This window comes from Loxodonta africana, chromosome 12, assembly GCF_030014295.1.
Source record: "Loxodonta africana isolate mLoxAfr1 chromosome 12, mLoxAfr1.hap2, whole genome shotgun sequence".
In the NCBI taxonomy this organism is placed as follows: Eukaryota; Metazoa; Chordata; class Mammalia; order Proboscidea; family Elephantidae; genus Loxodonta; species Loxodonta africana.
In genome coordinates this window covers 75,796,071-75,821,048 of record NC_087353.1, presented here as the reverse complement: position 1 = coordinate 75,821,048, position 24,978 = coordinate 75,796,071, and the positions used below count along the sequence as shown (strand labels likewise).

Genomic DNA, 24,978 nt, shown 5'->3' with positions numbered 1-24,978 from the left:
GTGCTTCAATCACTGCGCCACCAGGCTTCTTCGTAATAATAATAGTTAACCATTTTATTGATCACTTATTACGAGTCAGGCACTATTCTAGTTCATTTACTCCTCACAACAATTCTATAGTTACTAAGATTGGTCTTCCCATTTTATTGCTATGGAAACCAAGTCACAGAGAGGTTGAGCAACCTGCCCATGGTCACAAAGTTGATAAGTGGGAAATTTAGACCAGTCTGGCACCCTGAGCCTTTGTAGATTTATCTAGAGCCCACAAAAGCATTCTGCATCTACATAACCACAAAGAAGAGTGCTAAACAATCAATCAGATGAAGGAACGAAGCTAACGAGGTTGGAAGTGCCCTGTTGCATAAGATTAAATTTGGGATCTTGAACTTAGGGCAAACCATTCGAAAGGGAATCATCTTTTACTTTACTTTTTAGTCTCGGCAGAATAGTTGGCATGTCCTAGCTGTGCAGACTTTGGCAAATTTTAAATGAAAAGACGTAAGTGTGAAAATTGATATCATCCAAACATCCCCACCCACTGTCGAGTCTTAAAATTAGAATTGATGAAAGTAATATCAAGGTATCAAGTCAGTAGATTTCTTTTAATCAAACTTTTATTCCTTCCGCAGGTTAAGATGGAGAAGGAACTATAATTTGAGGACAGACCAGAGAGAAAAAGTTAGAATGAAATGACACCTTAGACTTACAGATGGAATTTTTCTTAAAGAGCCATGGTGTTATCAAAGCAATGCCCTCATTTAGAATTACTACTGAGGCATAATTATCCACATTTTACAAGTGGGGATGATGCAGCACAAAGCTTACCTCGCCCATTAAAAGTCTCACAATGGGTTGGTGGCATTAAGTATAAATGGATGCAACATATTTTTAGATAATACGGTGATCACTGTCTAAAGTTAACATATGCATGTCCTTTGGCCCAGCAATTCCACTTCTAGGAATTTATTTTATAGTAATAATTCTACAAGTAAGGAAAGATATACCTATAAAGACGTTTTTGGAAGCCATGTTCATAATACAGGTCAAATATCCATTTATAAGGGGTTGATTTTAAAAAATATGGTACAAATTTATCATGTTTATGGAGCCACTAAAAGCAATGAGATAGCACTATATGTATTGACCATGAAAAGATGTCAGTGATAAACTGATTGGAAGTAAAGGAAAAAGCAAGTGACAGTAAATCTATATAATATGGTTCCATGTTTATAAATATATACATATATATATATTTGTATATGGAGCAAATGGTTTGCACTCAACTACTAACCCAAAGGTTGGCAGTTTGAACCCCCCCAGTGGCACCACAGAAAAAAGATCTGATGATCTGCTTCCATAAAGATTACAGCCAAGAAAACCCTAAGGAGTTCTGCTCTGTAACACGTGGGGTCAATATGAGTCGGAATTGATTCAATGGCACCAGATTTTTTTTTTACTTATATGGATGGATGAAGAAACAGGGGCTGACACATTCAACAGCTGTCTCTGCAAAAGGACTCACTGAAGATCGTGACCTTTTGTTATGTGTGCGTCGTTTTCATTTTTTAAATAATTTGTAACCAGTATGAAATGATAGGTTATGTTTGTTAGTCACAAAGGGGCACAGCTAATGCCAGAACCCACCTCCTGGCCCACAGCCTAGAGCGTTCCTTGCACCTGGGTTGCCATTTTGGTGGCAAAGGTCGCCTCTGCTCCTCTGAGAAGATGGACAGGAGCTTCGGAGAGAGGGAGAGAAGAACATTCTCATCCTCATCCACTTAACCCTGCCTCTGTAGATCCTGCAGCCTTTGGACTAGGGCCTCACCCTCCCGACCCCAGAGCCTCCTCTATTCCAGCAGTCTGTGGTCATTACTGTGGTAGTTTGCAGGGTAGGAGGCACAGACAGAGCTGCCCACTGCCCAGTGGGGGGCCCTGGGACTCTGCCAGGAAGCTTAGTACTGGGCCAACATGCCCTATTGGGCATGTGTCCAGGTTGCTGGGCAACATGGCATGAGATGGCCCCAGCCTCCTTGGCATCAGACAGATTTAAGTTCAAATCCCGCTCTCTGGCCCTAGTGATTGTGTGATCTTGTGCATGTCATGTATCCCCAGTTTCCTTGTCGGTGCCATGGAGATGATATCACCTTTCTGAGAGGGCAGATGTGAGGACTACATGGAAACCCAGGTGCTTGGTATAGTTCCTGGCACATGGCTTATGGTCGATAAATTATAGCTACTCCAAAGTTCTAGACATCCTCTTCTGTTCACCGTGACATATCCCGCAACACAAGGGCGGAACGAAATACTAAGTTCCAGAGACATCCTAAGGTCATAACCATATGGTACAGCCAAGATGTGGTGCTTTTTTAAAGGACAACCTTTAAACCACAGGGAAATCCTAATACTGGTAGGATTTGAGTTAGGATTTGCCATTACAGTCCACACTTAAGATACCAAATCAAATCCAACCTGCTGCCGTTGAGTAATTTTTCTGTTTTCCAACCCCTACTCCCACCCCAGGCTTTCACTTTTCCCTCTAGAAGCAAATGGTGCTCTAAGAAACTCATTATTATATGCAGGGAGAGGATGGTGTTCACCACATCACACAGCATCCTCTTTATGCGGAAAAAAGATCTCTGTTCCAAGAATAAGTGTGTTTCCAAGAAAATGGTTTTAATCCTGAGGATACAATAAACCATGTAAGAATTCTATTATTCCCTTTATTGTTGTGGCTTCTAGAAAGCTCAGAGCCATATTTCTATTTACTGTAGGAGGAACATTTTTGAGGCTATTATGCACGTTGCATAATGTAAGAAGGAAGGGCTCAGTGTTTCCTGAACAACTGGCTTGTCTTTTTTCTTACAGATGCAGTGAATTTTATAACAGATCCTATTTCCCTCTTTGCCTCGAAGAAATCTCTAGCAAGTATAGGCCTGAAGCAAGCAAGGCATGAAGTCAGTAGATTTCTTCTAATCGAATTTTTATTTCTTTTGCAGGTTAAAATTGAGAAAGAACTATGGTTTAATTTTTCCTTAACCCAATGACCATATTTCTTTAAAAATATTATATTGTATGTGTTTCTACAAGCTACTTAAAATCACTTTTGGAGTAAACAGTAAGCAACAAAAAATAAACAATCCATTGCCTTCGATAGGTCAATACTCACTACCTACCCCCTCTTTCTTCAAAACATCAAGAAATGATAAAGTCATTTAATTAAAGAGTATGTGTGTGTATATATATTCATTTAAAAAGAATACATATACACATATGTATGAGAAATGCAAGCTGATGTTATGAGATCAATTCCTATGGTTTCTTTCTCCCTGCCCATACTAGATTATCAAGTAAAATACGGATATTCAATTACAAAGCACATTTGAAAACAATTACTGACTATATGAAGTTAAAAATGTGCTATTAATCAAGAAGGGCTTTTTTTTACTACCTCTCAGAACTGACTTTGGCGGCTTCCTTTGGATTACATTGGCTGCAATTCTTACTGTACACATTTGAAAATAATTCATGCACTGTCCCAAAGAATAGAGACTCAAGGATGACTTCACACGGTTTTGGTCCTAGAAGAAAATACTGTTTGGGACAGGCTCTGACTCAGTGTCACATGAGACAGGCTACATATGACCACCATTCTACCCCAACAGCTGACGTTATTTTCTTCAGCCCTCCTGTCTGCACCGAGGCTGCTCCAAGAAATGAACTTGGCAACGTTTATTCATACTTTAAATACCGGCAAACGATATGCACAAAATGGCATCTCCTTAGAAAATATGTTTGTTTGCACATGGGTGAGTTTGTTTTAATGAAGCTGAAAAATATTTTCACTTGCAACACTACTATTTTTTTATTCCAAGTCTAAAGGAGCAGTAGCATGTGTCTACGATCCTTTTTCAAATTTCTCCTTCAGAGGTCTTTGGGGTCTAATTACAGTGTCACCTTGGTTGGGGCGGGGGGGATTCATTCTAAACCTCCACACTACCCACATTCATAAAGTTTAAAATAGGAAGTAACCCTATAGGGCACGAACTTTACAAAATGGTTTAGCTCAGTGACAACTTGAGGAGAATAAAAGTTCTATTCCACTGGGTGGGCAGCAAGTTGCACTTTTGAGTCCCTGGGTGGTGCAAATGGTGAACATGTTCAGCTGTTAACTGAAAAGCTGGAGGTTCAAGTCTACCCAGAGGCACCTCAGAAGAAAGGTCTGGTGATCTACCACTCAAAACCCTATGGAGCATAGTTCTACCCTGACACACATGGGGTCACCATGAGTCAGAATTGCCTTGACAGCACATTTTTTTTTTAAACCTAGAAGCTTCAGTCAACACAAACAGCAAGAAGTCAGAGCCCAGATAATGAGGAAACACACAAGTTGTATATCATATTCAGGGGATTCCTGAGAGGTTTGAGTCTGATGGTAGTATCCAAAAGAACGTCTGGTCTCCCTGTCTCTCTTCAGGTATGTGGTTAGAGCACTAGATGAAGAGAACACCTGGATTTCAGCTCCAGACTGTGTGGTCTCGGGCAAGTCTCTCAACCTTCCTGGGCCCCTATTTCTTCCTGTATAAAATGAAGCCCAGTTTCATCTACCAAATATTTACAGACGGTCTGCTCTGTACCAGGCTCTGTTCTGGGTATGGGGGTAACATGATGAGTAAGACAAACACAAAACCCCATGGAGCTCAGAGTTTAGTGGAGGAAATCAATACAAAATTACTTAAAAGTCAGAGACTCTCCCGAACAGTATTATAATCACACTGAGCTGACTACGGGCCAGGACTTATTCTAAATATCTCTTTTGAAATCCTTTAACAACCATATAAGACAGGTACTGTTAATCCCATTTTAGAAATGGGAAAACTGAGGCTTGATGAAGTTAACTAGATCAGGGTCACACTGATAGAAGTAGTAGAGTTAGGACTTCTGGGGCAGGTCTGGCCAACTCCAAAACCCAGTGTTTTAGCCACTACACGGTAATGACTTCCTTCTTAACTGACCTCTAATCTGGGGCCAGTTTTCAGAATTGACTTCTCTCCTTTTCTGCCTGAAAACCTCCAACAGCATCAGAGCATATGGATATTTAGCCATTGCTTCACATTCGAACATTAACTGAAGACCCATCTCATCTGGAAAGTGCTGTGTCTTCTGGATCTGAGGTCAGGAGGGAAAGGAGGAAAGCAGCAAGTGGCTGAGATGAGAATGCTCTCATCCTGCTCCCCCACCCTCCCACACTGGCTGGTTGAGTGGTCCTGCACATTAAGTCCTGTCTACTCTCCCTGTGGAAACCCTGGTGGTGTAGTAGTTAAGAGCTACGGCTGCGAACCAAAAGGCTGGCTGTTCAAATCCACCAGGCACTCCTTGGGAGCTCCATGGGGCAGCTCTATTCTGTCCTATCTGGTTGCTATGAGTCGGAATTGACTAGACGGCAACGGGTTTTTTACTCTCCCTGCTACACAACAAGCCAAACCAATGAATCAAACGACAGCAAATCAGCTAAAAAGAATAAGTAAAAACAGAAATAAAGAGGCACGCTGTACTCTCCTTGACCTTTAAGCTGATTAGAGCCGTGACTGTCTTCTAATATTGAAGTGAAATGAAACAGCACTTGTGCATGGAAGAGAGGTCTGTGCTGGACCAACAAGACAATAACAGCTCAAGCTGCTTCTTAGTAAGAGATGCCAGTACTTATTGCCCTGAGGTAGTCTTTAAACCTTAAACCAGAAGTATCCCCTAAAGTCTTCTTAAAATCAAACAATAGGTTAGGTTAGCTAATAAAAATGGTCTGCCTTGAACATTATGCTCTTTTAAGAACTATCTATATGTGATCAAACTGACCACAGCAACTCGAAGGATTAGATAGGACCTTAGGGGTCAGTGGGTTTATGTTAATGGGGGAGGAACAACTCAGAAAAGGAGGGTGAGAATGGTTGCACAACTCAATGTAATCAATGTAACTGAATCATACGTGCAGAAACTGTTGAACTGGTATATGTTTTGCTGTGTATATTCTCAACAACCAACAAAATAAATAAAATTTAAAAAAAGAATGATGTGGAAGGAGAAAAACAAAAGAATTAACAATGATTATACCCAGGAGAGGGATTAAAAGGGAGGCATATCATAATCACACTTGCTAAAACAAAAGACAAAGAATCCTGAGAGGAGCTCAAGAAAAAATAAAAGTCACATACAGAGGGGAAACAATAAGACTCAACTCTGATTACTGGGCAGAAACCATGCAGGCAAGAAGGCAATGGGATGACATATATAAAACTTCAAGGAAAAAAACTGCCAACCAAGAATAATATATCCTGCAAAACTCTTGTTCAAATATGATGGTGAAATCAAGACATTTCCAGACAAACAGAAATTAAGGGAGTATGTGAAAACCAAACAAATTTACAAGAATTATCAAAGGGAGTTTTAGTTTGAGAACAAACAATATCAGACAACAGCCTGAATCTAGGAAACAAGACTGTACCAGCCAGATACCAACCTAGGAAATGGACTCTCAAGGATTTAGCAAAACTAAAAAATTTAAACAGGGAGAATCTATAAATGACAACATCAGAACAATAAAAGAGGATTCCCTCTTTTATTGGTTTAGCGCTTTCTAATGGAGAGGAAGCCAAGGTGATACCAAGTAGTAATAGACTGGTTCAAACTTAGGAAGATAAGGGTAAATTTCAAAGTAACCACAAAAAAAGTTAAGAAACCTACTCACCAAAATAAAGAAGAAAAACAAAGTCTCAGAAAAAACAAAATCTACAAAAACAAAAGAAATGAAAAAAAATTCACAAACAAAAGGAATTCAGCACAGGAGAATAAGAGAAACAAAGAAAACGTCAGCACTACAAAAAAAAAAAAAGCACTACAAAATGAGAGCAATAAACTCATACCTATTAATAATTACACTGAACGTAAAATTTTTTTTTTTTTAAATAGCATAAGGCACCCACAAGGAGACACAGAGTGACAGAATGGATTAAAAAAGAACAGGATCCATCAATGTGCTGTCTACAAGAGACACACCTTAGAAACAAAGCCGTAATTTATTAAAAATCAAAGGATGGAAAAAATACACCAAGCAAACAGCTACCAAAAAAGAGCAGGAGTGATAATATTAATCTCAGATAAAACAGACATTAAAACAAAATCCACCATAAAAGACAAAGAAGGGCAGTATATAATGATTAAAGGGACGATCCATCATGAAGACATAACCATAATAAACATCTACACACCCAATGACAGAGCTCCAAAGTACATAAACCCTAACAGCACTGAAAAGAGAAATTGAGAGTTTCACAGTAACAGTAGGAGATTTCAACACACCACTCTCAGTAAAGGACAAAACAGCTAGAAAGAAACTCAACGAAGATACAAAAGATCTGAAGGACACGATCAGCCAACTTGTCCTCAGGGGCATGTATAAAACAATCCACCCAACAGCTGCAAAGTACACATTCTTTCCCAACACACATGGAACGTTCTCCAGAATAGACCACATCTTAGGCCACAAAGCAACCCTCAACAAAATCTAAAACACTGAGATAATACAAAGTATCTTCTCTGATCACAACACCATCAAAATAGAAATTAACAACAGGAAGAGCAAGGGAAAAAAACCAATTACATGGAAACTGAATAAAACCCTGCTTAAAAACCACTGGGTAATACAAGAAATCAAAGATGGAATAAAAAAATTCCTAGAATCAAATAAGGATGAAAATACGTCCTACCAAAACCTTGGGACACAGCAAAAGCAGTGCTCAAAGGTCAATTTATAGCAATAGATGAACATATCAAAAAAGAAGGGACAAAATCAAAACATTAGCTACACAACTCGAACAAACAGAAAAAGAAGCCCACAGCCACCAAAAGAAAGGAAATAATAAAGATCAGAGTGGAAATAAATGAAATAGTGTATAGAAAATCAACAAAACCAAAAGTTGGTTCTTTGAAAGGATCAACAAAATTGACAAACCACTGGCCAAACTGACAAAAGAAAAACAGGACAGGATGCCAATAACCCAAATAAGAAATGAAATGGGGGACATTACAACACACCCAACTAAAATAAAAAGGATCATAACAGAGTACTATGAAAAACTACGCTCCAACAAATGTGAAAATGTAGAGGAAATGGACAAATTTCTAGAAACACACCATCTACCTAAACTAACACAAAACGATGTTGAAAACCTGAACAGACCCATAACAAGAGAAAAGACTGAAAAGGTAATAAAAAAAAACTCCCAATGAAAAAAAATCCCTGGGCCAGATGGCTTCACTGGAGAATCCTACCAAATATTCAGAGAAGAGCTTTCAACAGTACTACTCAAACTATTTCTGAACATAGAAAAGGAAGAAAAAAAAAAGAAAGAAAGAAAAGGAAGAGATACTTCCAAATTCATTCTATGAAGCCAGCATAAACCTGATACCAAAACCAGGCAAAGACACCACAAAAAAGGAAAATTAGAGACCAATATCACTCAAAAATTCTCCAGAAAATTCTAGCCAAGAGAATTCTGCATCATATCAAAAAAATCATACACCATAACCAAGTGGGATTCCTACCAGGGATGCAAGTATGGTTCAACATCGGAAAATCAATTAGCGTAATCCACCACATTAAAAAAAAAAAAAAACCACATGATCATCTCAATCGACACAGAAAAGGAATCCAACAAAGTCCAACACCCATTCCTGATTAAAAACTCTCAATAAAATAGGTATAGAAGGGAAATTCTTCAACATAATAAAGGGCATTTATACGAAACCAACAGCCAACATCATTCTTAACAGAGAGAGGCTGAAAACATTTGCCTCAAGAACAGGAACAAGACAAGGACGCTCTTTATCACCACTCATGCTTAACATTGTGCTGGAAGTCCTAGTTAGTGCAATAAGACAAGAAAAAGAAATAAAGGGTATCCAAACTCATAATGAAGAAGCAAAACTGTCCCTATTTGTGGGCAATATGATACTATACACAGAAAACGCAAAACACTCCATAAGAAAACTACTGGAACTAATAGATTCAGCCGAGTAGCAGAATACAAGTTAAGCATACAAAAATTAGTGGATTCCTATATACCAATAAAGAGAACAATGAAATTAGGAAAACAGTACTATTTACAATAAACAAAAAAAATTGTCCCTAAAAAAATAAAAACTACTTAGGAATAAATCTAACCAGGGATGTAAAAGGCCTATACAAAGAAAACTACAAAACATTACTGCAAGAAACCAAAAGAGATCTACATAAATGGAAAAGCATACCATGCTCATGGATAGGTAGACTCAACATTGTGGACATGACAATTGTGCCCAAAGCAATCTACAAATATGATGCAATCTCGATCCAAATACCAAGAACATTCTTTAAAGAGATGGAAACACATTAACTTTATATGGAAAAGGAAGAGGCCCCAGATAAGTAAAGCACTATTGAAGAAGAAATAAAATATAGTAGGAGAACTCGCACTACCTGACCTCAGAGCCCACTATACAGCTATGGTAGTCAAAACAGCCTGCTACTGGTACAACGACAGATACATTGACCAATGAAACAGAATTGAGAACGCAGATGTAAATTCATCTACCTACAGTCACCTGATCTTCAACAAGGGCCCTAAGTCCATCAAATAGGGAAAAGAGAGTCTTTTTAACAAATGGTACTGGGAAACCTGGATGTCCATCTGCAAAAAAATGAAACAGGACCCATATCTCACACCATACACAAAAACTAATTCAAAATGGATCAAAGGCCTAAATATAAAACCCAAAACTATAAAGATCATATAAGAAAAAATAGGATCAACGTTAAAGGCCCTAACACATTGCATTAACAGGATATAAACCATAACTAACAACACACAAACTCCAGAAGATAAGATAGGTAACTGGGATCTTCTAAAAATTAAACACTTATGCTCATCAAAAGACTTCACCAAAAGAGTAAAGAGAGAACCTACAGACTGGGACAAAATTTTGGGCTATGACAAATCCAACAAAGGTCTAATCTCTAAAATCTACAGGAAAATCCAACACCTCTACAACAAAAAGACAAATAATTCAATTAAAAACTGGGCAAAGGATATGAACAGACACTATACCAAAGCAGACATTCAAGCGGCTAACAGGCACATGAGGAAATGCCTGCAATTACTAGCCATTAGAGAAATGCAAATCAAAACCACAATGAGATGCCATCTTACCCCAGCATTACTGGCGTGAATCCCAAAAACAGAAAATAACAAATGTTGGAGAGGCTGTAGGGAGATTGGAACTCTTAGGCAGTGCTGGTGGGAATGCAAAATTATACAACCATTTTGGAAAACAATATGGCACTTCCTTAGAAAGCTAGAAATAGAAATACCATATGACCCAGCAATCCCACCCCTAAGAATAGATCCTAGAGAAATAAGAGCCGTCACACAAATAGACATATGCACATCCATGTTCCCTGCAGCATTGTCCACAATAGCAAGAAGAGGGAAACAACCTAGATGCCCATTGACAGATGAATGGATACACAAACTGTGGCACATACACACAGTGGAGTACTACGTAACGATAATGAACAATGATGAATCTGTGAAGCATCTCACAGCATGAATGAATCTGGAGGGTATTACGCTGTGTGAAATAAGTCAATTACAAAAAGATGAATACTGTATGAGACCACTACTATAAAAACTCATGAAAAGCTTTACACACAAAAACAATTTTTGGCGGTTACGAGGGAGGGGTAGGGATGGAAAAACACTAAACGGATGATAGCTAAGTGGTAACTTTGGTGAAGGGTAAGACAGTGCACAATACTGGGGAAACCAGCATAAATATCCACAGCAAGGTCATGGAAGCCCCATAGACACATCCAAACTCCCTGAGGGACCAAATTGCTGGGCTGAGGGCTGTGGGAACCATCGTCTTGGGGAACATCTAGCTCAACTGGCATAACATAGTTTATAAAGAAAATGTTCTATATTCTACTTTGGTGAGTAGCATCTGGGGTCTTAAAAGCTTGTGAGCAGCCATCTAAGGTACTCCACTGGTGACTGAAAGAAACTAAAGACACAAGAGAAAGATCAGTCCAAAAGACTAATGGACCATGACCACCACAGCATCCACCAGACTGAGTCCAGTACAACTAGATGGTGCCTGGCTACCACCACTGACTGCTCTGACAGGGATAACAATAGAGGGTCCCAGACAGAACTGGAGAAAAATGTAGAACAAAATCCCAACTCACAAAAAAAGACCAGGCTTACTGGCCTGGCAGAGACTGGAGAAACCCCAACAGTATGGCCCCTGGACACCCTTTTAGCTCAGAAACAAAGTCACTCCTGAGGTTCACCCTTCATCCAAAGATTAGACAGGCCCATAAAACATAAAGAGACGTGCCAGATCAGAGGCAGGAGGGGACAGGAAAACTAGTAATAGGGAACCCAAGGTCCAGAACGGAGAGCGCTGACATGTCCTGGGTGTGGCAACCAACGTCACAAAACAATATATGTACGGTTTAATGAGAAGCTAGTTTGTTCTGTAAACTTTCATATAAAGTACGATAATAATTAAAAAAAAAAATCATAACACCAGTCCAGTGGTTGACCGGAATGACATTCATGGTAGTTTAAGGGAAAAGGTGGATTATATAATAGAATGTAAAGATAACCCCATTTTTAATAATATATGAATATATATCTGTTTGCATCTTTTAGTACTGGAAAAAGTACAGCAGGATATTGTTATGGATTAAATTGTTCCCCCCAAAAGATATGTTGAAGTCCTAGCGCCCATACCTTTGAAAATAGTTTTTCTTTGAAGATGTTTTTGGTTAAATTAATGAGGCTATAAAAAAAAAAAAAACCCACTACCATCGAGTTGATTCCGACTCATAGGCTATAGCAGAATAAAAAAAACCTATTGCCGTCGAGTCAATTCTGACTCATGGTAACCGTATAGGACAGAGTAGAGCTGCCGCATAGAGTTTCCAAGGAGCACCTGGTGGGTTTGAACTACCAACTTTTTGGTTAGCAACTGTAGCTTTTAACCACTATGCCACCAGCGTAGAGTGGCCCTAATTCCTTCCGAGTGGTGTCTCATAAAAAAAGGAGAACAGATATGGAGACCATCACACAGGGAGAAGACACACACCATGTGAAGATGCAGCTGATAGTCAAGGAATGCCAAGAAACACCGGGGGTAGGCTACCAGAAGGTGGAAGAGATAAGGACAGGCCTTCCTGTAGAGCTGATATAGTCTGGCCATTGTCCTGAATTTGGACTTAGAACCTCCAGAACTGTAAGACAATAAATTTCTGTCCTTTAAAGCCACCTACTTTGTGGTATTTTGTCATGGTAGCCTTAGGAAACTAAGGCAAATATATGCCAAAATATTAACAGTGGTAGAATTTCTGGGTGTTTTTTTTTCCCCCTTTCTAATTTTCTTACTGTGAATACATAGTAATTTAAAGTTTAAAAATTAAAAAGGATGAAAGCAAATGGGACAAAATGGTGATACTTGCTTATGATTAAAAAAAAAACAAAACACCAAACCCTTTGCTGTAGAGTTGATTCTGACTGACAGCAACCCTACAGGACAGAGTAGAGCTGCCCCATAGGGTTTCCAAGGAGTGGCTGGTAGATCCAAACTGCTGACCTTTTGGTTAGCTTGGTTAGCAGCCGAGCTCTTAACCCCTATGCCACCGGTGGGCTCCTCGATAGGTGATGGGTATTTGTTATATTATTCTTTGTACTTTAATGTGTGTGTATATTTTAATTTCTAAAAAAAAAGGCGGTGTGGCGGAGGACAAGCAAAAAGCACAGTTTAAGTTCTGACACACAATCGACAACTTAGAAGAATAAACGACCCATCATGTTGATGTTGTTGGTGCAGTCAAGTCGATTTCGACTCACAGTGACTCGATCTGACAGAGTAGAGCTGCCCCATGGGGTTTTCCAAGCTGTAATCTTTACGGAAGCAGATCACCTTGTCTTTCTCCTATGGAGCCACTGGGTAGGTTTGAACTGCCAACTTTTCAGTTAACAGCCAAGTGCTTAACCACTGTGCCAGCAGGGCTCCTAACACATTGATAAACACCATGTTTCCAAAAAGAAGGGTTATTTTTAATGCGTTGCAAATTTAAAAAAGAGGCCTGCAGACAGAGGTTGACAGTGAATTTGTCCCTGAGTGAGGGAAATGTCCATGTGAATTGTACCACATCACCTCTGTTGTTCCAGAGCTGAATTCTGACATTCAGCTGCTTCTACAATACCTTACCATAGACAAATGGAATTCCATGTACTCACGAGGACCTGTAAAACCTCAGAGGGCTTCTTTCTTGAGCCTCGGATAAGAATTGGACTTTTCCTGAATCAACTAGGGACTGTGAATCCAGCAACTGACCTTTTCGTTCTTGTTTGGCCCAGAAAATTTTGACTCGCTGGCGAATGTGTTTCTCCTCATGCAGTTTCTTCTGCCACTGACGCAATTCTTGAATCTCAGGATCACAGCGAGCCTGGAAAATGTCCGCAAAGCTTCAGTTCCTTTTCTACATACTTACTGCTCAATAGCCCACTAACCCTGCATGGAACATCCTTCAAAGACCAATTTAACTTTTGATCCTACACGAATCATTGTTCTACATGAGTCACCCACACCCCTAGAGCCCACGTAATATCTGAGTGTTAATGAGGTTGCGGGAAGATTTGCTATATTAATGGTAGGTCAAGAACATTCTAGATCTGTGCTACCTGCTAGTCCCATATGTGATTTTAAATTTCCTTGCAGTCTCATTGAAAAAAGTCAAAAGAAACAGGTGGAATCATTTTTAAGAATATATTTCATTTTACCTAACATATCCAAAATATGATCATTTCAACATGTACTCAATATAAAAAATTATTAATGCGATATTTTACTTTCTTTTTTTCCATCCTCAGTCATGGAAGTCTGGTGTGTAGTTTACACTGACTGCACATCCCAGTTTGGACTCGTTGCATCTGAGTGCTCGAGAGTCACATGCAGCTGGTGGCTACAGTCTACAGTCAGCACAGTTCTAGGTCACTCACAGCTAAGGGATTAGCCACAGTTCGGTTTAACACCTATTGCCCGAGTGTATACTGCATACTGGGTTTAGGAGTAGAGAGACAATTACTAATAATTTTAATAATTATTATTGTCACTCACATTTATGGAGTATACTTACGATGTTTCCAGGCATTGTTTAAGTGTATTATAAGTTTTAATCCTTAAAACAACCCAATAAGGCAGGAATTGTTGTTCCCATCTTACTGATGAGCAAACAGAGAGCTTAGGTAACTTGTCAAGTCACACAGCTAGGAAACAGCAGACCTGGGATTCAAACTTAGGCAGACTGGTCCCAGCTGCCTTTGTGGGACCTAGAGCCTAGTAGGACACATGAGTGAGGGTATCGGAATCCAGGTGTTACGGAAACACAGAGGGGGCATCTAACTGAGCCTGGAGTGGTCAGAAAATACTTCATAGAGGAAATGACTCCTGGGTGGGATTTGAAGGATGAACTAGAGTTAGCTATGGGAGAAGGGGGCGGAGGGTAATGGTGTTCCAGGGAGAGGCATCAGCCTGTGCAAAGGTGTGCAGGTGTTAAACAGTCCTGGGTGATCCGGCACAGAAAAACTCCCCACTCTCACTCTTCCCTTTCCTGCTTTATCCTTCCACTTTCCAGTTGCTGGAGGCATTGCTCTGACAAAATGGGTTCTGAGGCAGGAAGTTACTTGATGCCTGTGGATGCGTGTCAGTGTTATTCTGAAAAATAGTTCAAAGTCCCAAAAGAAAGCTGCGAGACATCCTGACAAACAAAAGACCACATTTTCCAAAGAAGTTCCAGTGATAATGCCTTCCTGACTGGGCTCTTTAGATGCACCATTAAACATGGCTTCTTTGGAGTGTTCCTTATTTAATTTGCTCCGTTCATCTAAAATGTGGTAGCGGCTTTATATTCTGGGGAATATACCATAATAAGCATGTGTAAGTGGGGATATTATATACCCCCATGCCCAGACCAGTGTCCCCTTCTAGGCAGTAGCCCCTTCCCCTCTACGCAGGGATCCTGGGTGCCCAGAGAGAAGAGCTGCCTGCTTGTTTGTTTCTCTCCTGCTGATCTGACAGTCAGAACTGCTGCCTCAGCTGCTGGGAGGGATGCAGGAGAAACTGAAGCAGAAATGGAAAGCTCACGTACCTGCAGCCCCAGCATCTAAGGAGAATGAGTCAAGGGAGCCAAGGGTCGCGGCAGACTAGAGAGCACAGACTCATCTCAAGGGGCCAGTTACTCCTCAGGTCCGTGACTGTGGTGATGCTGAGAAGCCAGGGCTACATCTCCTGGTCTCCCAGACCATCACTGGGTCTTGTGACTTCCTATCTTGGCACTCGGACCTTGGTTTCCTACTGTGGTCAGTGCAGTCCTTTGAGGGAGTCTAAGCTAGGTTCTCAAGTTTCAACTTTTAAAGTCACCCACATATCTACCTCTCCAGGACTCAAATACAGTCCCCAGAAAGGCGAGGTGGAGTCGAGTTTCACCTTTAGCTACCTCACAGCCCCAGCACTACCATCCCCTTTTGTTTCTCCCCTGTCAGTAGAGGGGCCACCTCTTCCTCCATTCTTAGTCATTTTACTGTGGGGGTCTTTTTGCCCTTCCATCCTTCAGGGTAACCAGTAACCCCGACGGGTTCCTATAACTAGGAATCTTGAGATTGCGGTTGGGGTGATCTCAATCTCTTCCCTCCCAGAAAGTTCTGGATCATATTGTTTGGGATGTTTACGATGAATGTATATTGTTTTAGGAATACAACAGGGGTTTAAATTTTAAGTAACAGGCTGCTGAGAGGCAAACAAGAGTTCTTTAATTTAAAAATAACTGATGAATTTTCCCCATAATCCCTTGGCTCTCAACCACTTAAATATTCAATGAACAGAAACACCCATTTCCCCAACAGTCTGGAAGCTTGCACTTGTTCACAGTGCAGGGTGCTCATCAGAGGATGATCTTCCTCTGTTTGGCCAGAGCACCCTTCATCTTTTCCTATAAGCCCTTCACTTCCAAATGAGGATGGCTACCTACCCACGCAGAATACAGCAGCCTTGTTAGTTAGGCTTGTTTGCTAGCTTCTCGTTACCAGGAAAGCCTGGATCCCTAGAGAAGGCTTTTGTTAGTCCTGGGGAAAGCATGGACCCATTGCGCCGGGCTAATCCCAGGTATTATTATCACGATTAGGGAATCCATTTAAATGGCAGTGGTCATGTCAATCAGCAAATTCCACAGACTGCAGGGTAATGTCAACACGTAACACAAAACAAGGGCTCCCTTAGCATGGGCTTCTTATTTTTACTTCTATAAATTACTGTATGGGTCCATCTGGTCTTCCAAAATAGGCACACTGGGTATTATATATTTTATTGTGTACTTGACTTTGGAGTAAGGTCAGAAAGAAAAGTTCTTCACGGATATGAATTTTTTGTAAATGCCCATGAAACCATCAAATTCAAATATAATTACATAAACATAATTATATGCTACTCTTAACCAATATAGGCTACCATATTGGTTAAGATAGTCAATTTGTGATCAGACAGTCTGAGGTTGAATCTCAGCTCTGCAAATTACGAGCTGAGGAACCTTGAGCAAGCTACTTAAACTCTCTGAGCTTCAATTTCCTCATCTGTAAGATGGGATAATATAAATATCTCCTTCATTAGGTTGGTGTGAAAACAAACCGAGATAATACATGTAAAGTGTGAAAACAGTGTCTGACACACAGCAAGGTCTCACCACACTGGAAATTTCTTAAATAAATTAAAAAATGAATCCAAATAATCTGTCTTCATGAGATTTGAATACCATAAATCTGTTAATACATGGAACCAAGTGGCTGAGGAGCCAAAGATTGATAAAATTGAAAATGGGGCCTCTTCCCACGGGTTTACAAAGTACAGCAAAACCTGTGAAAACTGGGACCTGTGTAAGACGGAGACCTGTCAGAGAAGGAAAACTCAAATATTCTCCACTAAAACGAGCGCTAGCAAGTGCTAAGACCGCACCCTGTCAAAGGGAGAGCACTTGCGAGATGTGGAAAAACAAGGCAATCCCAACGAGTTCCAGCTCTTGAAGGTTTCACTGTATCACATACATCAATGACTTTATAATTTTATAACTTTGGGCACTGGTCTGCTGGTTGAGAGGTATTGGGGCTGTGGGGTGGTGGATGCAGGGAGGGAGTGAGAGAGGCATTTCCCTTCATAGAGCTATGCTTCTGAATTCCTCTTAGCTCAGTTGTTTTTCCTGCTTCTTGGCAAAACAGATGAAAACATAGCAACAGTTACCCTCTCTGGATGATTCCCTGGAGTTTTTCTAATTGTTCTGTGGGAAAATACTTAGTGTATTATAGGTGCTGGCAAGCTGCTGGAGAAGTAACAGGATGGACAGCCCTTCAATAATGCTCGCAAGAGTGAATGAACCTCTGACTTGGCACGAGGTGCCTCACGGAAGTTTCTTAGTACATTTTTGACGTGACCTGACACACTAATGGTTATACTAGATGGTTTTATACTTAAGAAAAGCAGATTTCAACATAAAGGCAATATGTGTTTGCCAACTCTCTTTTAATTACCTAATAAAATATTCAGAATTCCCAACTTTTTCATGAATTCAATTCTTCTCTTTGTAAGGAAGCTTCATGACTTCTCAGGTCTTTGGCAAAACAAAACAGAAGTTGGTTTCTCATCTGGTAGTTACTACTGTTCCTTATTATTTTTAATAAACTAAAAAAAAAACTTGTAGATATTATATGGAGCCCTGGTGGCTCAGTGGTTAAGAGCTTGGCTGCTAACCAGAATGTTGGCAGTTTGAATCCATCAGCCGCTCCTTGGAAACCCTGTGGGGCAGTTCTCCTCTGTCCTGTAGGGTTCCTGTGAGTCAGAATGGACTTAACAGCAATGGGTTTTGGTTTTAGATATTACATATTTCCTCACATTGTAGAGATGTTACATGATATTTAACTGCAGTACAACATACTGCCACTTAGAGGTTAGCTGGGACTTTCAAATGGTGGGTTTTGGCTCATTGTTGTTGTTATCTGCCATTGAGTTGGCCCCAACTCATGAAAATCCCATGCACAACAGAACGAAATGCTACCCAGTCCTGCACCGTTCCCGTGATTGGTTGCAGATCAGACTGCTGTGATCCAGAGTTTTCATTGGCAGATTTTTCAGAAGTAGACCAACCAGGCCTTTCTTCCTAGTCCATCTTAGTCTGGACGCTCCACTGAAATCTGTTCAGCATCACAGGAGCGCCATGCAAGCCTCCACTGACAGACGGGTGTCGGCTGTAAATGAAGTGCACTGGTCAGGGACTGCACCTGGGTCTCCTGCATGGAAGGCAAGAATTCTATCACTGAACCACCAATGCCCATTGTTGTTGTTGGGAGGTGCTGAAGAGTTGATTTTCAACTTATGGCAACCCAATGTGATAGGGCAGGACTACCCCATAGGGTTTTCTAGGCTGTAATGAAACCCTGGTGGTGTAGTGGTTAAGAGCTATGGCTGCTAACCAAAAGGTCGGCTGTTCAAATCCACCAGGTACTCCTTGCAAACCACATGAGGCAGTTCCACTCTGTCCTACAGGGTTGCTATAAGTCGGAATTGACTCAACGGCAATGTTTTTTTTTTTTTTTCTTTTTTTTAATCTTTACAGAAGTAGATCCCAAGGACTTTTTTCTTATGGAGCCACTAGATGAATTCAAACCGTCAACCTTTTGGTTAGTAGATTTTTTTAAAACCATTTTGTCACCAAGGCTCCTTTAATACATCATTAGTAAGTAGTAAATTCAGTATAGTGGGTAGTGAATAGCATTTAAAAAAAAAAAATCTAAGCAAATAAAAAATAAGTCATTCTTTCATCATTAAGTAAAGGATCTTCTCTGTCCCTGGTAATGTTTTTTGCTTTGAAGTCTATTTTATCTGATATTAATAATTCTATGCCTTTCTTTTGGCTAATATCTGTGTGGTATATATTTTTCCATCCCTTTATTTTCAACCATTCCAGGTCATTTTGTGTTGCCTGTACCTCTACCATAAACCAAAAAACCAAACGCATTGCCACCGAGTCGATTCTAACTCATAGCGACCCTACAAGGAGCATCTGGTGGATTCGTACTGCTGACGTTTTGGTTAGCAGCCAAATGCTTAAACACTGCACCACCAGGGAGGTGTATTTCTTCTTAATCCAATCTGAAAAACAGACAAGTACTTAGTCTGTTTACTTAGCCTATTTATTGTGACTAATATTTGTGTTTATTTCTCTCATCTTATTATTTGTTTATCATGCTTTTTCTTTCTTCCTGTTTTTCTTGCATGTTTTCGATTACATTGAATTTTTTATTCCACTTCTACTTATTTGTTACTTCACATTCTATTTTCATTCTTTAATAAGTTGTACATGTAACAATCAACTTAAAGCAAAAATCTAGCCCATCTAGCCTCCTCCCAAACAATACCAAGACTTTAGAATGTTTTAACTCCAGTCTTCCCACGCTCAACCTTCATTGCCTATTGTCTAGTATTTTAGCTTCACCTCATTTATTTTCCATTGGTCCTATTTTTTTTTTTAAGAGTCAATGCCTGTTTATATCTATCACCTTCCTCATTTCATCATTGTATCTTGCATCCTACTCTTTTCTTATGGGTCCAGTTTCCTCCTAACTGAAGTATATCATTTAGCAGTTCAGTGAGAGATGCAAGTGTCTAAAAATGTCTTTCTTTAGCCCTTGCTCTCGAATGATAATTTACTGGGTATACAACTCTAGGTTGAGTGTCACTTTCCTCAGGATTACCCATAACCCATTGCTGTCGAGTCTATTCCGACTCATAGCCACCCTCGATTAGAAGATATTATTTCGCTGTCTTTCTGGCACGTACCACTGCTCATTAGATGTTCATAGTCATTCTCACTGTTTTTGTAGGTAACGTTCCTTTTAAGATTGCTTTTGAGGCTTCTCCTTGGCATTTCACATTTTAACCCTGTTGCATTTTGGTGAGGTTTTGTCCTTATTTATCTAGTTCAAGATTCATGTTTCTTCAACTTTGGTATTGACTCACTCATATCTCTTTGAATATTGCCTCTCCCCCATTTATTCTATTGTCTACTTCTGGAATTCCTATTGACTTATGTTGGAACTTCACATTCTGTCCACCTCATCTCTTAACTGCTTTTTCACACTTCACATCTCTTTCTGCTGCATTCTGGTGGCTTTCCCAGATCTGTCTTCTAGCTTACTAATTACTCCTTCAGCTGTATGTATCTACTACTTAAAGCATAAGCAAAGTATGGTCCATGGATTAGCGGTATCAGCATCACCTTGGAGCTTCTTATAAATGGAACACCATGGACTCTACCTGAGACCTATTAAATCAGAATTTAATAGGGGGTGAGCCCAGGAATGTGTTTTAACAAACCCTACAGGTGATCGTGATGCTTACTGAAGTTTGAGAAGCATTGCTTTAGCCCTTTCATTAAATTGTTTTCATTTCTAGAAGTGGTATTTAGTTATTTTTCAAATCTGTTCCCCCCCCCCTTTTTATACTACCCTGCTCTTTCAGCAAGGTTTACCTTCTTTTTGTGTGTGGGAAATCTGTATAATCATTTTAAACACACTTATTTCATAGTCTCAGACTGTACTATTCTGATATTCTTGGGGGGCCAGGTTCTTCAGTTGGTTGTATTTACTAACTCCTCCTTCCCTTCCTTGTTGGTTTATTTTTTTTTATTGTGAGTTCATAAGCACTGAGGATCTTAATTCCAAGTTTGCCCAGGTCTGAAGTCATGTCTCTTATTCAAAGATCAGTAAATTATATTTTGTAAAGGGCCGGATAGTAAATATTTTTGGTTTTGCAGACTATATGACCTGTCAGGATGACTCAATTCTGCCATTGTAGTGTAAAAGCAGCCATAAATGATACCTAAGCCAATGGACATGGATGTATTCAATAAAACTTTATTTATAAAAACAGGCAGTAGGCCAGATTTGGCCCATGGGCGATAGAGTGTTGACTCGTCCTGCTGTTATCCTGTAGCCTCCAGCTTCTTTATTGCCTCTCCCATCCCTCTCTCTCTCTATATATACTGCAAAAACATTGTTAAGACTATTTCCCAACCTTACCCAACGATAGTGAGATCACTTAGGCCACTTGTTAAAAACAGAATCCCGAGCCCTTGACCCACAGATTCTGATTCAGTACATGTGCAGTAGAGCCAAGGCTTCAGATTGTTTAACAAGAACCCAGGTGATTCTAATGGTCTGACAAGTTCAGGAAACCCTGCTGTAATGGAAGAGAATGCTAAGAATAAACTGAAGGTTTAAAGCTGACAAAGCAACCACCCTAACATCTGTGTGACTTTTCATTTCAGTTCTTACTCACAAAATGCCATGTTGGTTATTGCAAATCCTTAAAATCTGAGTCACGCAGGACCACTCAAGCCATTAGTGTGCGGTCAGGAAGCATGATCTGTGGGGCTTGTGAACAGCAGCTGCTTTTTGGTAGGGTGGACTTTTTTCAGTGCAGAACCTAGAAAAGCCTCCCAGGAAGCCACACCTATTTTCTGTTAAAGTCCCTTTAATAATAAGGCCTTATCACAGTACATTCTTGAAAGAAAACTGCATTTCCCTCAACAGCTCAGTGACGGCAGTTCAGATAAAGTTCATCCAGCTTTTCTTAGCACTTGTTTACCCAGATCATCAGGGAATGAATAAGCTGCAAAAGCCGTTAAGGTATCCGATAAAAATTTCCAATGATTTATAGGGTTAAATTACAGGAAAATCATTGTGCGTATTATTGCACAAAGCTTTTGATTGCTTCTTTACCATCGGTACTCAGGGCTGACATTTATGTCGTGTTTCCCGTGCTCCAGCACTGTGTAGGTGCTTTATACATATTATCTCTTAGTCCTCAGAACAGGGATTGCCATCCCCATTTTCAATGAGAAAACTGAGGCACAGAGAGCCGAAATAACTTGCCTAAGCTTGTAAGAGGTGTAGCTAGTACTTGAACTTGAGTAGTCTGAGTCTAAAATAGTGGTTCTCTACTGACTGCACGTTGGAATCACTCGGTTGAGCGTTAAAAAAAATACTGGTACCTGAGTCCGGCCACCACAGGTTCTGATTTAACCGGGCTGGATTTTTCCAGTTGCTCAGGTGTTTCTACTGTGCAGCCAGGGTTGGAACCACTGCTGTTAAGTGTGGACACTTAACACTATCACCATGGTTGAGACTCTCATCTGTGTGGCCCTCAGACTAGCAGTCTCAGCAACCTCCAGGAATGTGTTAGAAATGCAAATTCTTAGGCCCCATGCCAAATCTACTGACTCAGACTCTCTGGGGTTGGGGCCCAGGAATCTGTTTTAACAGACCCTGCAAATGGAAACCCTCGTGGCAGAGTGGTTAAGTGCTATGGCTGCTAACCAAAAGGTGAGCAGTTCAAATCCACCAGATGCTCCTTGGAAACTCCATGGGGCAGTTCTACTCTGTCCTATAGGGTTGCTATGAGTCACAGTCGACTCGACGGTAGTGGGTTTGGTTTTGGTTTTGGTTTGCAGATAGTTCTGATGCAGGCTAACATCTGAGAATCACCATGCTGTGCCCCTGGTTAATCCTGTCTCCCCGTATCCCTGGCCCTTTGAAAGCTTGGCCACATCTCTCATTAAGTGGTGCCATCCATCCTCTGCCCCCTTGAATCTAGATGGCCCTTGTGACTTGCTTTGACCAACAGAATGTAACTGAAGTGATGATGTGCAAGTTCCAGAATCAAGGCTTCAAGGCTGAAGCTTCTGGGTTTTACCTTCTTGGAGTGTTTCTGCCATAATGTAAGGAAGCTGGTCTGGTCTACTGGAGGATGAAAGGTCACTTGGAGGTGAACCAAAGTGCCTCTGCCAACAGCCAGCACCAACTGCCAGACACATGAGTGAGGTCAGCTCAGACCCTCCAGCCCAGCCCAGTCACAGCTGAATGCAGGTGTGAGTGAGCCCAGGAGAAACCAGCAGAGGAACTGCCCAGCCAAGCTACAGGCAGCATGAAAAAGCATACTGTTGCTTTAAGTCATTGTGTTTTAAAAAAAAAAAATTTTTTTTTTTTTTTTTTTTTTATTGCTCAGCAAAAGGGACCTTATATAAGGAGTTATGCAATTTACCCCTGACATTTTTTTTTTTTTTGCCTTGAAGGGAAACTGGCTGGTCTTTTAAAGAAAAGGGCTCTAGGAAATTTGGGAATTTGGCTGATACTGCTTACCAGGCAAGGAGGCCTGGTGGTGCAACGGTTAAGCACTCAGTTAAGGTTGGCAATTCAAACTCACCCAGAAGCTCTATGAGAGAAAGACCTGGCGATGTGCTCCAATAAAGATTACAGCCTAGGAACCCCTATGGGGTAGTTCTACTCTGTCACATGGGGTCACTATGAGTTGAAATTGACTCAGCAGCACTTACCAACAACACCACTTGCCAGGCAGGAGTCCTTGGGTGGCACAAATGGTTAAGCACTCAACTACCAGCTGAAAGGTAGACATTTTGAATCTACCCAGAGGACCCTAAGAAGACAGGCCTGGAGATCTGCTTCCCAAATGTCAGAGTCAAGAAAGCCCTATGGAGCAGTTCTACTCTGCACACATGGGGTTTCCATGAGTCAGAAATGACTCAGCAGCAACTAACAACAACTTACAAGACAGAGCACTAAGTGCTTTTTATGTGACTTTATGGGGATGTGACCTGAGTAGTCGTACAAGGCCCCAGGCTTAAAATGGCCCATATTTGGTTTAATGCTCTGCAGTTGGTGGTGGTGGTGGTGGTGTTGTTAGGTGCCGTTGAGTCAGTTCCAACTCATAGTGACCCTACTACGTACAACAGAACAAATACTACCCGGTCCTGTGCCATCCTCACAATTGTTGTTATGCTTTAGCCCGTTGTTGCAGCCACTGTGACAATCCAACTTGTTGAGGGTCTTCCTCTTTTTCGCTGACCCCCTACTCTACCAAGCACAATGTGTTTCTCCGGGGACCGATCCCTTCTGATAACATGTCCATAGTATGTGAGAAAAAGTCTCACCATCCTTGCTTCTAAGGAGCATTCTGGCTGTACTTCCTCCAATACAGATTTGTTTGTTCTTCTGGCAGTCCATGGTATATTCAGTATTCTTCACCAACACCACAATTCAAAGGTGTCAACTCCTCTTCGGTCTTCCTTATTCAAATATTGTCCAGCTCTCACATGCATATGAGGCGATTGAAAACACCATGGCTTGGATCAGTCACACCTTAGTCCTTAAAAGTGACATCTTTGTTTTTTAACACTTTAAAGAGATCTTTTGCAGTACATTTGCCCAATGCAATGCATCTTTTGATTTCTTGACCGCTGCTTCCATGGATATTGATTGTGGATCCAAGTAAAATGAAATCCTTGACGGCTTCAATCTTTTCTCCGTTTATCATGATGTGGCTTATTGGTCCACTTGTGAGGATTTTTGTTTTTTCATGTTGAGGTGTAATTCATCCTGAAGGCTGTGGTCTTTAATCTTCATCAGTAAGTGCTTCAAGTCCTCTTCACTTTCAGCAAGGAAGGCTGTGTCATTTGCATATTGCAGCTTGTTAATGAGTCTTCCTTCAAGACTTCAAGTTACTACCTAGAAATTCTTAGTAATTTTGAACAAAGGGCCCTTCATTGTCATTTTGCACTGGGTCCTGCAAATTATGTAGCAGTCCTACTAACCCATAGTTTTCTTATTTAGTCCTTACAGCAACCCGAGGAACTAGTCGTTGTTGTTAGCTGCCATCGAATCAATCCCGACTCATGGCAACCCCATGTGCTACAGGATTGGACCATTGTGGTCACTGGATTTTCACTGGCTGATTTTCAGAAGTAGATTGCCAGGCCTTTCTCCC

General features: G+C 40.6%; 1 protein-coding gene across 1 annotated transcript in view; it reads right to left on the bottom strand.

Annotated features, from left to right (window-relative positions):
- Window positions 1-24,978, bottom strand: part of IQCK (IQ motif containing K) — a 153,684-nt gene that overhangs the window by 27,449 nt on the left and 101,257 nt on the right. The window contains exon 8 of the mRNA XM_023558807.2: window positions 13,432-13,543. Within this exon, the coding sequence (XP_023414575.1) occupies window positions 13,432-13,543 (112 nt within the window). The remainder of the gene's footprint in view (window positions 1-13,431; window positions 13,544-24,978) is intronic.